At 42.2% G+C, this 14,752-nt stretch overlaps 3 protein-coding genes across 4 annotated transcripts; 2 read left to right on the forward strand and 1 right to left on the reverse strand.

Moving 5' to 3' along the window:
• Positions 1-182: 182 nt before the first annotated feature.
• LOC118417351 ((Lyso)-N-acylphosphatidylethanolamine lipase-like) lies at positions 183-7,201 on the reverse strand. 2 transcript variants are annotated; one of them, XM_035822901.1, is made up of 7 exons: positions 6,982-7,201; positions 5,113-5,198; positions 4,199-4,650; positions 3,295-3,376; positions 2,807-2,918; positions 2,412-2,598; positions 183-1,846 (listed from the first exon to the last, which is right to left on the reverse strand). In XM_035822901.1, the coding sequence occupies exons 1-7, from the start codon at positions 7,026-7,028 to the stop codon at positions 1,715-1,717; spliced, it is 1,098 nt and encodes a 365-aa protein (XP_035678794.1). In that variant the 5' UTR covers positions 7,029-7,201; the 3' UTR covers positions 183-1,714. The 2 variants fall into 2 exon arrangements, with proteins under 2 accessions (XP_035678794.1, XP_035678796.1); XM_035822903.1 differs by lacking the exon at positions 3,295-3,376 and adding an exon at positions 3,444-3,525 and having other exon boundaries at positions 1,680-1,846.
• A 24-nt stretch (positions 7,202-7,225) lies between these two features.
• Positions 7,226-9,999, forward strand: LOC118417360 (BTB/POZ domain-containing protein KCTD15-like). The gene has a single exon (XM_035822911.1). It carries the CDS (start codon positions 7,398-7,400, stop codon positions 8,151-8,153), a length of 756 nt encoding a protein of 251 aa, XP_035678804.1. The 5' UTR covers positions 7,226-7,397; the 3' UTR covers positions 8,154-9,999.
• A 1,683-nt stretch (positions 10,000-11,682) lies between these two features.
• LOC118417361 (BTB/POZ domain-containing protein KCTD6-like) lies at positions 11,683-13,941 on the forward strand. Its single transcript, XM_035822912.1, has one exon. The coding sequence runs from the start codon at positions 12,181-12,183 to the stop codon at positions 12,883-12,885; it is 705 nt and encodes a 234-aa protein (XP_035678805.1). The 5' UTR covers positions 11,683-12,180; the 3' UTR covers positions 12,886-13,941.
• Positions 13,942-14,752: the final 811 nt, after the last annotated feature.

A 14,752-nucleotide genomic window follows, 5' to 3' on the forward strand; every position in this document is an offset into this window, starting at 1 on the left:
GTTGTTCAGCACCAAGGACAGGTGTGTGCATCTCAAAATGTGACAAACACCATCTAAGGTGATATTCAGAAAATTTTCCTGGGCCTTCAATTCCACTATCCCCACCAAGACAATCTATTCTACATCTCCTCTAAGATAAAAGAGCAGTACAAAATATTCCATGACACAAACGAGACGTTGGGTATTATAAAAAATCTACCTAATATAATTCAATATCAATGAGAAAAATTCATACACATGTAACATTATATATTTGTTAAAACCTGTTCCGTGTGTTAATCTGTCATGGCCATCAATACATTGAAGTTCATCTGACAACATTAAATATGCAAGACATTCCTGAGTTTACAGAGGTCCGTATGGGTTGGTGTGTTGCACATTAGAAACTACTTTCTCGGCACTCATAACATAATGGTAAATTTGGAATTTAGACACATTAGATTAAATTCAGCCACCCATTGCATCTGCTGTGCAGTGAATTAGAGTAATAACATAGCACATAAAGCTAAAACAGCTTATTGAACATAAGAGCTAAGGTGTGCCTAGGTAGGTAGGGTTATGCCTAGTGGGGAGAAAGACTTGCAGACCCCGATACATACACTTGTACATGGCACTGTATTCACGTGACATCAGGCTAGAAAGACTGCAGCAAAATCTATGCTCAGCTCTTTGCTGACCCAGAAAGTCATTTTCAATCCTGAAAGCACCATTTTGGAAAACTAACATTTGGAGTTGTACTGCATCTATGGTAAAGGTAACATACAGGTAACAGCATACTTTCCTGTATACACAGTGATACTGAAATTTCTGACATCTACAATTCTGCAAATCTTTTACTTTAAGACCTATCAAGGGCTCCAAATCTCTTGAGTGCTTCAATTAAGTAACCAAAATAATATATATCATCAAACAATAGTATTGGGTGTATATTACTGAGCTCCACTTACATCGTATACTTTCATAGTAACTAATGCATTTTAAAAGTTAATGCTAGACCAATTGTAGTTCAGTTAAAAAGGTCTTTTCCCAAAACAAAGGAGCATGTAAGATTTGTTGTTCAGCACCAAATACAGGCCAGTTGTACATTGTATTGAACCTGATTTTCTTACTCCCATTGTTTACTAGTATTGTAAATTGAAAAGTGTTCTCAATGGCATACATTCAATGTTTTTCCTTTATACATTGCCTTCATCGCAGTCTACCCTAAACTTTCTTTTAACAAATATAGGCTAGCAGAGCACATTGAATCACCTGAAACTTAACTGTTGCAGAATTGCTCAATCTCTTAAATTTAGACAAAAATAGACACACATTTTATTGCAAAATGGTTCCACATTCAATATTTTGCTTTCATACATTGCAGTGTTTATCACGGTCTACTATAACATTAATGCCCCTGTCACACAGAAGGCAAATCGATAGGCCAACAAGTCTGTAAGCTTTAAATGACATTTCTGGCAGTAATATACCAGGTGTTCTCTCGATCTTTACACAATATTTTGAGATTGGTAGTTGCTTGCAAGTCCCTATGTCCCATCCAATGTGATGGGATAGATGTTTAGGTGAGTCTCCATTTTTAAATTTGGCTACCTTCTTGTGATCAACGGATAAAGCTTGTCGTGTGACAGGGGCTTAGAGAATGTGCGTAATATTGGTGGGATGTGAAACTGGCCACCATGCCGTCCTGTTGATCAGTCTGTTCTAACAGCACTATCTAAATAGTTGTCTCTACATTGTTCTTCACAGACAGCTGTGCTTTGTCTGTCTTTGCACAAACTTGCACCACCAGCCTGTTGAAGTCCTGGTACTGGTCTGCATACACGTGGTGACCAGCCTCTGGCACACTCTACAATGGAATAAAAAAGATTGTTATCCTGTGAGAGAGAATTTGTTGCCATCTTTCTGTCTTGAGGAGGAGTAGGCAAACATCACTTGTGACCTGTTTGCCTGGCCTGCACAAGACTTTTTTAAGGTGAAGGAGGGGTGTGATAACTAGCATTACACAAAATACACAATGTTTCGGCAAGTAGTTCACTCAAGTCAGATTTAACCTTCTCCATGCTAAGGTAGCCATTAGGGCTCCCTTCTTTCTGTTCTGTTCAGACTCTTGTAGTACCTAGTGGCACATATGGCAGAAAGTTTCCTTGCTGTTTCAGTAGCAGTGTGTATTTGTTACAGCGAGGGTTGCTAGCTCCAACCAAGATGCCCTTCCCAGGATTGGAGGTCTCTAAGTAATCAACTAACTGGAACCAGGAGTAAAACTGTGAGGCTGCTACCAGTTGAGCCACAGGGACATGCCTTTTCACCTGATTAGATTGCACAAACCTTCTGTGATCAGTGACACAACAACCTTATATCCAATCATATTTATTATCATGAATGCTTCAGGTTTGTAAAATAACCCTTCTCACCTGCACATCCACATACGAGCCCTGCCGTTGCGCCTTCACTTGTTTTCCCGACTCCTTGTCCATCCAGGACCGGGCCCCGTAGATGAACGTGACCGGGACGTCCCGCCGTAGCTGCATCATGCGCGGGAGCATCGGGTTCTTGGCCCACCCAAAGGGAATCTGCATGTAAGAGAATGCTGTCTCACCACTGTAACATAAAAAAGGTATATTTCCACATAAAACAGTTTGAAGAGACAGTAAATCAAGAGAGAAGAACTACCAGTATAGGTGGATACAAAAAATAATCAGAAAAAGCAGCCAAATTTAAAGAGATCAGTGTCATACAGCAATGATCATAAAAGATATACAGAAAGGTTTTCTTAAGAAATAAGGTTATCTTGAGAATATTGGCCTACCTCGGAGACTGGGCATTGCAATGGTAGAGGTAGTTAAAGATCGTGTCGTCATCAAACACTTCTGAAAACTTTGCCTGAAGGTCTGGCCGAAACCTTTGTACAAGACCTGGGCCTACAGCAAAGGAACAAAAAAAAAAAATTAACAACAGTGAACCGTCCTACATAGTGGTGGGTACTAGTAGTAGTACAGAAAATTCAGGTACAGGTATGGTCCAGTTCTAGAGAATCAGGTCGTTATAAAATCCTGTCTTCATGTAAACTGTAAGTTTGACTGTAGAAAATTGGTAGAAATGGCTATAAACTCAACTCTGCTCGTTAATTTCTTGAACCTGTAAGCACTAAAATGTGTAAACCCCTCTGATAATTTTCAACTTGGTCTGAAAACTGGTCCACTCATTTTGTCAAGTCCATTTTTTTGGACTGGTCCAACAAGAAAAAAAAAAAACAGTTTCCATCTTCGATCACACGAAAGATCAGTTCCTACTTACCCCAGGGCCCAGCCGCCCTCACAGCAGCGAGAGGGTTGAAGTTCAGGAGCACAGAACCAACAGCCTTGATCCATAATGGCACCTGCAACATCAATAGGATGTATCACAAACATGTACATGGACTGCCATAGTAGTATGTTATTACTTACCCCAGGGCCCTGCTACCCTGACTGCTGCTAGGGGGTTGAACTGCCACACAACAGTACCGATAGCCTTGATCCAAAATGGTATCTGGAATACCAGGTTAGATAGAAAGGCATGACTTTTCAAGTACCTACTTGATGTCATCGTACATTTCCTGACTTTCAATATATACTTTCTTCCCATTGAAGATGTCTGCATGCAGGGCTCTAGCCAGCGTCCGTTTTTCCGTCAATTGACGGAAATTTGTTGCGTCTGATGGAAAAATTTTCAAACCAATCCGTCAACCTTGACGGACAAAAATCCTTGGTGGAAGCTTCAGGCGGCTTGGGGACGCCGTCCACGGCCGTAAAAGCCACACACTGTTTGTTTTGCTATTGTTATGATTGTTGACAATGTGTGTCGGCGCCCTTTCGCATACGATAATCTCATTAAAACCCGTTTTTCAAGGTCTCAGTTCAGTCCTTCTAATTAATTTTCGCGGTTTTCGCGACGATTGGAATTGGCTGACGGAAAAAACTTTCGAGCTGGCTAAAGCCCTGTCTGCATGATTCATACAGCTGAAAATGCAACCTTGTGTATTTTGTCACCCATGTGTCTTATAACTGTAGAATATTTGTTAAGCTAAGACTCCATGAAAAAGTGATCACTTGTAAATGATAAAAATGCTACAAACCTATGTTTCCTTCAGAGGGTAACATTGAGTAAAAGTGGTAACCAAAATCTAGAGACACAAAACCAACAAGTTATCTACACATCTTACCCGAGCTCTCTGTTCTTCAGCAGCCTTCTCTGTCCTCTCTGGGAATCCCCAGGGGTCGGCCAGTATCAGATGTTGGACTCTGTCTGGGTGTTTGATGGAGTAGGAGGCTGCCAGAAAACCCCCAAAGCTGTGTCCCAGCAGGATGAACTTCTCCAGGCCGACGCCCTCCCTCCATTCCTCAATAGAGTTCACAAACTCCTCTTCTATGACATCTGCTTCTGTGCTGAACTTTGGCCGAGAACTTCTCGCGAACCCGAGAACGTCAAACGCGTACAGCGATCTGTGCTTAGCGATGGCATCAACATTTAACAACCAGATAGCGGATCCAGCTCCAAAGCCATGTACCATGACAATAGGGAGAGCCTCTGGCTTTTTGGGGTCTACCTTTAGAGTCCATATCCTTCTGTTGCCTGTGATTCGTACGTAGAAACTCTCTAAAGCAGACTTCACATCTGGAACAGAAATTCATCTGTCAGTTTAAAAATTTCACAAGTAACACTAAATCAGCGGTGCAAAGCTCAATCACTGAACTGATTTTTTTTGCTTTTATTGTTTATTATTTATCATAGTTATCCATTAAGTCTTTACACACTATTGTTATCTTATATGACTATGTTCCTGTGGGCTTTTAAAACCCCTACTTCTTTATAATCAAGATAATGTTACCCAGTATGACTTCATAGAAAAAATTCATCATAAATGGCTTAAAAGAAAATGTGTTAATCAAAAATGCACACTGGACTTTTGAGATGTCTCTGAGAAAGAACATTACAAAATAGTTCCATACAGGAGTGATGATAACATGAAACAAGAAAACTTGTATTTCTTTTAGAATATAATTTTCTTGATAAGTTTATAACGTTACTGCCATTCTATGATGGACAGATGTCATTCCAGATTGCACAACAACTTACGTTGTAGCACCCTCCCCTCAGCTGCGGCTAACTGTGCCATGGATGTGGGGCGCCACTTAACGTTGAGCCAACTTCCCAGGAAAGACCTGGATTTTGGAAACATAACACAGTGCTATAAAAACACAATATGATAGATTAGACATCCAGGTCGATGATACAGGTACAGTCAAACCTGCCCAAGACGACCAATCGGGGGACCGAGAAAAATCGGTCGATTTGGACAGGTGGTCGCTGAGAAGAGTATCGACTCAAAACATGCCCGATGTAAAGTATAAATGGTTTCCGTTGTGTTTAATGGCAAATAGCGAGCACACTGCACGCACACAAAGAAGCGAGGTATTAACTGTCAAATACAACACGCACACTGTAAATTGTAAATTCAAACTTATTCTGTAAATTCAAAAATATTATTCTAAACATAACTTCGTAATGGCAGTCAAAATACGACGCAAACTGGCCGATTTCGACACAAAATCGCGCTAGATATCATAAAAAATCGATGAAAACCTCAATTTTGAAAATGATGCGGTCGTTATGGGTCCTAATTTGGGCCGGTCGCGGTCGCGTTGGCCAGGTGGTCGTTGAGAAAAGGTCGCTTAATGCTTACGTCCATGGGAAAAAAAATCGGGACCGAAAAAAAGCGGTCGAAATGGCCAGGTGGTCGCTGAGAAGAGGTGGTCGCTCGGGCAGGTTTGACTGTATTTATCGCCTGTGTTTACACAATCTCTCACTGGCTGGGGTGGTGACTTTAATACCCACTTGGGGACAGCAACTGTCACTATAGGAGCATGGTTTAGTCAGGCTACATGTATCTACAGTTACTTAAATCAAACTCTACAACTGTTCTCAATCTTTACTTCTAAACTTTAACTATTCTGGTATTACTGAGTCGGAGAGAAATTGGGATCTTGGTAAAATCTAATGAGCTTTTATTAGAGGTTCAAAATTCATTGTTGCTTCACATAGTGTCACAGTGTCACATTTTTCTTTGACTCTTGAGAGAAATTTCAACTTTCTATCACAATATCATGACCATAACTTTGTCTCTAAAAAGATTTCATGTTTTCTACAGTTAAGTTTTGTAATTGTGACATCTCTCAACCAGAGAGGCTGTTTGTCCGATTATGTAAATTGTGCTCTGCATTCTTAAGCTTTAGTCCGCTTTACACTAAGTATACAACCCCAATTCAAGACGACACGGTACACAGGGGGTTATGTAAAGTATGTTTGATTTTATCACTGATGTCAGTATCATTTACATGAACGGTGACGCTTTTATCCATGCGTAAACACCAAAGAGGACCTCATTCAAAATAGTACACCTCTTGCACTAAAACTGTTCGACTCAACGTGTGCCCTACCACAACAAGAAAGGTTTAATAATAATAATAATAATATCGGGTGTATTTTGCAGCCAGTAGGTACCCAAAGTGTGGGTAATGAGGCTGTTTAACGTGGTCGAGGCACCTCCTCGAGCACGGGACCCCCATTTTACGTCCCTCCCGGAAGACGATTTCGTGGAAAGCCTCGTGAGGCTACAGCAATTGTGGAAAAACAAACAAAAGTAAACTGTTATTCACCAGTAGGATTACACATTGGGAAACCTAGCTATTATTCTGTCGCGATAATTAAAGGGAAACATACTTCTACAACTTGCACAGGTGAATCATAAGTGTTATAATTAGCTAAGAGTGACTTGCATGTTTTTGCCAATAACTTTGATCAGCAATCGGTATAGATCTGCCTTTTCCCATGTCTCTCTATCAGCGATTTCCACCTTCTGAAACGATCCACTCATACATAAGACTATAAGGAACAGCCCAGCACCATCTTATACCGTTGACAGTCAAAGGAAAGCGCCCAACTCACCTTGATTCTGCGACGGCCAGCTCGTCTGACTTTGCACTGTCCTCCATGTTGTTGTGTAATGGTCATATGACGCAACATGACCTATGACCCACTTTTTGTTTGGGGCTGCGTCATTGCATAACGATTGTTTACCAGTGTTCAAATAATAGCAAAATACCATTATGACTGAGATTTTTGAAGATGATTGGATTATTATGAATTCCCAACATATAACCAAGGCTTAGGGCGGTTCACTTTTATATTCCCTCAAACGTAAAGCACCCCTCAAGCTCAAATGGATCCTTCCACACACCCGGAAGTAAAAAGCACTGTGCCGGTGGATGATTTCACGAATCCAATTCGCTTTTTGATGTACACAGCTACTGTATGTAACGCTGTAGCAACAGTGTTTTGCCGATTTCTTGCCAAATCTTGAAATGTCTCCCCCTGTGGCGTTAAACGTTGGCGGTCACATCTACACGACATCGCTGTCCACTCTCACCAGCTACCCGGACTCGATGTTGGGGGCGATGTTCAGCGGTGATATACCCACGGGGAGGGACGACCAAGGACGCTACTTCATCGACAGAGATGGCGAGCTCTTCCGCTTCGTCTTGAACTTTCTCCGCACCACGGAGCTGCTGCTGCCCGACGACTTCAAGGAAATCTCCCAGTTGAAGAAGGAGGCTGATTTCTACCAGATCCAGCCGTTAATCGAGGAGCTGAGGAAGGAGGAAGTGAGAGCGATGTGCCCGAGAGGGGAGGGCGACGTTCTCATCGTAGAGCACATTTTCAACAAGAACGCGGGTGGAAACGAGTACAGGGTTGTGGTCAGTAGAACACAGCCAGAGTGCAGGCTACAGGAGGTCAAACAAGTGTTGTCAAGCCTAGCCGTGGAGTGTAACAGACAGGAGCTTCTACCGGCATGGATACGGAACCTTCGCGTATCGGTCCGTATAGAGGAGAAGTGGAAATGGTCCTTCGAGCTGATCGCGACCTTCACCGACGGCGGAGGCATGCCGCGAGCGGCGAACATCGAGGCAGTGGTGCCCATCACCGCGCTACTCAGGGCATATATGGACACGGGGTACGTTTTGCAAGGGGGGCCGACTCCCGTGCTACAACACGACCCCAAGGAAGCGGAGAAATGGGTGCTAGTGAGGAAACGAAAAACGCCTTCTAGTACGTCGTAGAATTTGCATGACGTATATATATTATGTAGGATGAAAACATACAGTTGGTGCTACGTTCGGCACATAGGGTATGAGGTCTACTATTCAATTCCGCCAGATATCATATATCCGCCACCCTAAAAAAATCCGTCTAAAGAGCTCTCTATTGCAACGTTTTCCAGTACTGAGTTTACTCCTGCATATCCAAACAGTGTTTTGAAAAGAAAGTACTAAGTAGAGTATACAGGCATTCCTGCACATCTAAACTGTAACCGAGGAGGTTAAAAAAGGATTTAAACTTCCTTGTTGTATCTGTTACATACCCATACCACATACTGGAAAAGACATTTTGTTTTGTTTTTAATGAGGGACATATGTAACCAGGCGGATAGATGTTATTGTAGGTTAACCTTTTCTGGTGCTGTTTGTCGCGTATCGCCAGTATTTCAGGGACTACTAGTATGTCATTGAAGCGTGCATGTATGGCTTCCCATATAGAGCTGAGTTACAATTTACAAATGCCTTGCTGCGCTGTTACAATGCTTCCAATGGAAGTTGGCTATATAAGACAGTCATAGTATTTATAGTAGCAACGGACTATCAATGCAAATGTCGTAGGCAGGGAATGGCAGAGAAACAGCTTTATAGCGATAGCTAGTAGTCATGTTTCTATATGCGATTTTCTACTCGGAAATTCTATTGCGCTTATCAGGGATTTGATAGTAGTATAGAAATGTGTATGGGTGACACGATATTCTGGTAGCGTTTATTTCGTTGTACTTTGGCGTCACAGTGAAAAACAGGGCATAAGTGTAGGCGAACACCAAGACATGGTTACATGCAGTCTCACATGGCATCAAGCGTAGAAGTATCCTACTACAGCAGAGAAAAAAGAGGTATTTTGTTACATTTTTTGTCATATATCAATGTTGCTGGACTGTTCTCGTATTTGATATTAGTATTTATTTTTCTACACAACGTGATATTATTTAACCTTCCTTAACATTTTATCTAGCCATCGACGTACTTAAAAGCTTTTCGTGTTATGTATATGTTTAAGTGATAAGGCGATCTTCTCTATATTGACTTTGGCTTTTGTTCGTCAGGGTGTTTTATATTCTTAAAAATTGTGACTTTTGCTGTCAGATAGCATAGGGAAAGCTAAACATTTGTGTAATTGTGGACATCAACTAATCGCTAATTCACAGTAAAAGTTGTTTTAATGTGAATGTCAATAATGGCTGTCATGACATGGTGCTACAAAGAAACGCTGAAGTTGGAAGAAAGTGCTGCAGTTTTGTCAAGTACCAAGAAGCAGTGATATACGCCAATGATAGCTACTGATGCAAAACCTTCTCCATGTCCCTGTCACACAGTCGCTTCGGTCATGTTTGCGCATCGCCGAAAGGGTTAGCGCGCATTTTCGTCTACAAATCATATTTAACGGAGCTTTTAGTGATACGCTAACCCATCCCTAAAAATCATTTGGAGCGCGCAGATTCGATGTTCGTTCTGTGTGACAGAGGTATTATGGATTCAAAAACAAACCGTACCTAGTATCCTTGATATGTATTCTTAATAACATATATACCTGTATCAGGTTGGAAAAGAAATAACAGTATTAGATACTTATGGTGCTGAAGACAATGTATATGAGAGATACTAAATGCATTTAATGTTCAGAAAACCTCAGGGGAGACAATATTTAGACATATTGTAACTCTAAATCAACCGTAACGCCACTGTGTTGGTGCCTATGGTGAAGTTATGTCCAGTTTCTGACAACTAGCGGTAGATTAGTTCTAGAAATTTAAAGTGGCGAAGTTTACTCAGAAATCAAAGCGTGTATTAAAACGACAGCGTACAAACTCTCTGTGTCGTTAACATTACTTTATGCCTGGTAACAGTGAAAACTTGTATTTGTTGATATTGGGTATACGTAAGTTCCTCATTATCGGGCGTCTTTTTTTGTAAATCAATATTATAAATCTTGAAATGTTCGAATTCGCGGTGGTTTTATTTTCAGTGACTTTCTCTCCACTGCCAAATGATGGCACCGCGAATATTCGTTACATTGTGTCACTTCTCAGACTTCTTCAGAATTTCTTCAAACACAGCCAACCTCTTCTTTTCCTACAGCGAAACTCGGCCCGCGCGAAAAAAAACCCACTGCAAATCGCCCCACATTGTGTTTTCAGCTAATAATTCACTGGGCCGTACTTGTTTGCGTAAAAAACTAAATTATGACTTTGCGACGAATTTTCCCTTGCGGTCACACTGACGTGCGATACATTTGCCAATGAAGCCCAAATGAGCAGTTATAGGAAATCGCAGTGTTGCCACTGAGATTTTAAAGAAATTCCCAATTTCATGCAACGAATTGTCGCCGATTGACGCCGATTGGGGACTTGTTGGCGCCTGATAGGGAATGTCTCTCGAAACCGACGCAGGTAAGTGCGGCCCAACCTACTAGTGTTAAGCCCCGGTCACAAAGCGCGTACGATTTCTTGCGATGGTATATTCCGCATATCGTACGATGAGCGCAGTAAATCGCAGCAAAATCGTAAGCAAAATCAGCCATCGCAACGCATCGGATGGTGTTCAAAATTTTTCCAGCGTCGTACGATTTTTCACTTGTGTTTCTTTTGAATAGCCGTCTGGCCGCTTTTGTGCTTCTTTAACCAACAAAATGTGGACTTAGCTGTTGAATACCTTCCTATAATATATTTAACTGTAAAAATAAATTAAAAGAGACCATGACAACAAGAGCATTAACGTTACAAGAAAAGTTCAAATCAAGCGTGAGTACTGGTACGATTACCTCGGCCTGCTTGCCGGCTCTCCGTGTCAGGCTCTTTTGAAGATCGTATCATGATATGCTATCAACAAAAAGATGCCATCATACAAAACTCATGTCATAAGTATTATATCATATATATTTCCGACTCATAGAGCCTGCCTTAATGTTCGAGTTGTCCCCATGGTTATTACGATTATGGTAAACTGACCCAAGACCGACGAGAGCTTAGATTTGATCTAATTATAAACTCACGTGCATGAAGCGATCAAACAATTGTCTGCATCACCTGTGCGGGGCGCGCTGTTCTCTGGTTGCGACTGTGGCAGTTGCGACTGATAAATTTTCCCTTTTCGTCAATATCCACAATATCAGGGAAAACTGAAACCATCACAACATGCTAACAATTCATAAATCTATAACATCATCAGTAGACAAAAATTGCCGTAATGAAGTCTGCTGTGGGGGCAAATAAAGTCTTACGACGATATCGAAATTTTGAACATGTTCAAAATCCATTTCAGCTCTATTTTTCGCCATACGACGCTCCCCGATTTACTATGATCCACTGCGATTGACGCAGGCACGCTCTTATGACCTCATCGTACGATGCACTACGCGCTTTGTGACCACGGCTTTATATACTTAAACCATTGCTTCCGATTCTCCCCCGACTTACGACGCACTGCGCTTATCCTGCGCATCGGAAGGAATCGCAAGGAATCGTACGCGCTTTGTGACCGGGGCTTTACCTACGTCGACGTGCATTGGCAGACAGCAGTGCGGCTCTTCAAAGCTCAGTTAAGCCTTGCTGACCACAAGGTGTATAGTTGCGACTCAGTGACCCGAAACGACCCCAATGTTTACGTAGTAAGGTAGATATTTCTCACCTTTTTTCTAGTTCGAGCAACTGAACTATCTGTAATTTCTTTGAGCCACATTGACCTCCAGCCTAAATATTGTTGGTTTTGCGACTTGATATGTTGTGTCCTCAGAACGTATGAATGTGTTACTTTTACCACTTTCTCCATGTAAACGTACTGTTGTACTTAAACACACTCCGATCGAATACGTAACGCAATATCTAATGTTGCTAATAGTCATTGTTGTAAGCTTCTTGCCCATGGGGTCCCTGCTTACTGTCAACATTTAAACAATTGGTTGGCACAAAGGTAACGGGTAGAATTTTCAACGTAAGTACGATCCTCTCACAATCCCCCATGGCGGTTGGTGAGGGGCAGCCGAGTCAGAATGTCGTCTGAAGACACGCCAGTCACCCTGAACGTCGGGGGTTTCATCTACACAACCCTCCGCTCCACGCTGACCCGCTATCCCGAGTCCACCCTGAGCGCCATGTTCACCCCCGCCCCCACCCTCATGACCGACGAGCACGGCCGCTGTTTCATCGACCGAGACGGCAAACTCTTCCGCTACGTCCTCAACTTCCTAAGAACCTCCGAGCTACTTCTTCCAAGGAACTTCGAGGAGCTGAGCCAACTGAAGAAGGAGGCTGAATTCTACAACATCCAGCCGTTTACGGAAGCGCTGAGTCAGTACCAGTTCGGACAGTTTGCCACCGTGCACGTGATGATGTCTACGAGCTCTAAAGTGCACAGCGCTTGTTTCAGGTTTCTGACGAGCGACAACACCACAAGAGAACGAGTCAAGGCTGCTCTCCAGAAAGCCATCGCCAAGTACTTCGAACTAGAGCCCGAACATGACTACGAGCTTCCCGAGGAGATATACACCACTCCGGATGGACTGGCACTAGATGTTGGATCGATGGAGAAAACGTCGTTGAACGAGGCACACATTCTCCAGGCGCTGGTCAGAGCTGGGTTTACCGTGCAGGGAAGCAGCCACCACTGCTGTCAGCAGAACTGTTGTGAATACACGTGGACATTGGTGTGTCAGTCCTGCGGCGTCGCAGACCCTATTTTCTTCACAACGATTTGACTACGTCATGTTTTGGGGACGCGGAGAAGGACGACACTTGACACTGGCGGATAATGATGATGACCCTAAATCTGTGTCATGAAACGCCAAAATGGAGGACGCCATCACAACTTGCAATTGCAACGAACGATACAACTTTTTGCGGGTGCCACCAGCTCTTGCAATCTTTCCTGTAGGATGTTTAGGCCATTACGAATGAGTTATAACAACCTGCTAGTGCGTGTATTTAGCGTTAGTTACGGGGTAAGCGGCCCTCCTGATTGTATATAAAACAATATTTGTTTGATGTTGCTTCCGACCAAATGCTTTACCCAGTATTTCCATTTCACCATTAGTGTTAATGTTTGTAAATCAAGCAAGGTGTAAAAAAATTACCCACCTTTGTGTAATGGCGAGTCGTTTAAATTCTGTGGTGTTTGCGTTAAGAAACATTAGCAGGCTTAAGTATAGGAACTATGGATACTAATGTGGTAAACGGCAGAAGCCCGGCTATCATAGCAACAGGGCTCCTAACATTACATGTATCACATATGTCGCACGACAAGCACATACGGCAACAAAATAGGGACATTCTTAGGGTAGTCATGTATCGCGGTGTCGCACGAGCTATCTTGTGGCGGCAAGTCTTGTATATCCTTGGAGGTGAGTTTTGTCATAGTCTGGCTGTAACATGGCAACGTATGTGATTGATTAATCACAAGTGTCGTGTAATGGGGAAGGAAAATGGACACATGTGTAACAATGGTGGTCTCTCCTGCATTCAAAATCATAGTATTGTCTATTTTGGGTGACAACTGTGTATAACGTTACATGTTATTTGACGAAGCTTTTGAAGCTAAATCCCCAGCGCACTATCATACGGATGACGAAGCTTTGAAATATGTGCACAACGGAGAACGCACGCATATTCATAATTACTTACCGTATCGGGATTGAATATCTATCGTAGGAAACAAAGAGGAGTTGTGAGCGATCCAGATTCTTACCCGAGGGCTATTAATGAAGGTAATATGAAAGGGGATGGACAAAAAGTGTAAAACAATAAACAGTTAAACAGTCTAAAAGCTAACTCACCCTAAATTCCAACTTGTTGTTGTTGTTTTTAAAGTGTGAAAACAAATAAACTTATTGGGTTCAATATTCTAAAACAATGGAAACGAATGATCCCATATTTTCTGTAATGTGTGGGTTTCTGTTGCTAGAGGGAGAGTAGTTTTCGTTTTTTGTCTGTAAACGCGGAAAAATTAACGATGGCTTTAAAGAGATACTTTCGTGATTGTAGAAGTAGCAGTGTGAAATTAAATGTGTTTCGTCTTCCACCATGTTAAAGTTCAGTATTCACAGGTCCTTTCGCGCACAGGTAACTTCTTCTACCGCCCTTTCCCTATTTTAAGGGGGTGGCAAATAACCACGGTATACTGTATACGATACACAAAGGCGATCGTTTCTAGATATTGGGTTCCGAACAAGCTCACTACGCGTGCGCTGAGCGTGGTATAAAACTAACCAGGTTTTACCGATGGCGTCGATGGTAACGTTAGTGTAGTAGTGCCTGGTGTATTATCAACTATACTATTCCAGATAGATCTCAACTGATTTAAAAAACTCCCGCCACAGAAAATATGACTGTCACAGACGACAAACGACGAAACAGCATGTTTCCAATGTCGGTGTATTTACCTTTGACCTTGACACAATGACGTACAGAAACCAGACGTGAGATTCTGGGAAAACACCAGTCAGGACGGTCTCACACAGGCGTTTCAAACCGAAGTAGTGGATGCATTTAAAACAAGTTAACGGTTGTTAGCCGCTTCCTATGAATAGATATCATACTTGTTGTAATCTGATATCACTCCTAGATATC

This window comes from Branchiostoma floridae, chromosome 6 (genome assembly GCF_000003815.2).
Source record: "Branchiostoma floridae strain S238N-H82 chromosome 6, Bfl_VNyyK, whole genome shotgun sequence".
In the NCBI taxonomy this organism is placed as follows: Eukaryota; Metazoa; Chordata; class Leptocardii; order Amphioxiformes; family Branchiostomatidae; genus Branchiostoma; species Branchiostoma floridae.

What these genes read in the sequence shown, in the direction of transcription:
- LOC118417360 (XM_035822911.1), top strand. Translation starts at nt 7,398, where the DNA reads ATGTCTCCCCCTGTGGCGTTAAACGTTGGCGGTCACATCTACACGACA.
- LOC118417351 (XM_035822901.1), bottom strand. Translation starts at nt 7,028, where the DNA reads ATGGAGGACAGTGCAAAGTCAGACGAGCTGGCCGTCGCAGAATCAAG. An exon ending in TGAGGGGAGGGTGCTACAAC is followed by an intron (nt 4,651 to 5,112) that starts GTAAGTTGTTGT and finishes TTTCTGTTCCAG; the next exon opens with ATGTGAAGTCTGCTTTAGAG. An exon ending in CTGAAGAACAGAGAGCTCGG is followed by an intron (nt 3,377 to 4,198) that starts GTAAGATGTGTA and finishes TTGATGTTGCAG; the next exon opens with GTGCCATTATGGATCAAGGC.
- LOC118417361 (XM_035822912.1), top strand. Translation starts at nt 12,181, where the DNA reads ATGTCGTCTGAAGACACGCCAGTCACCCTGAACGTCGGGGGTTTCATC.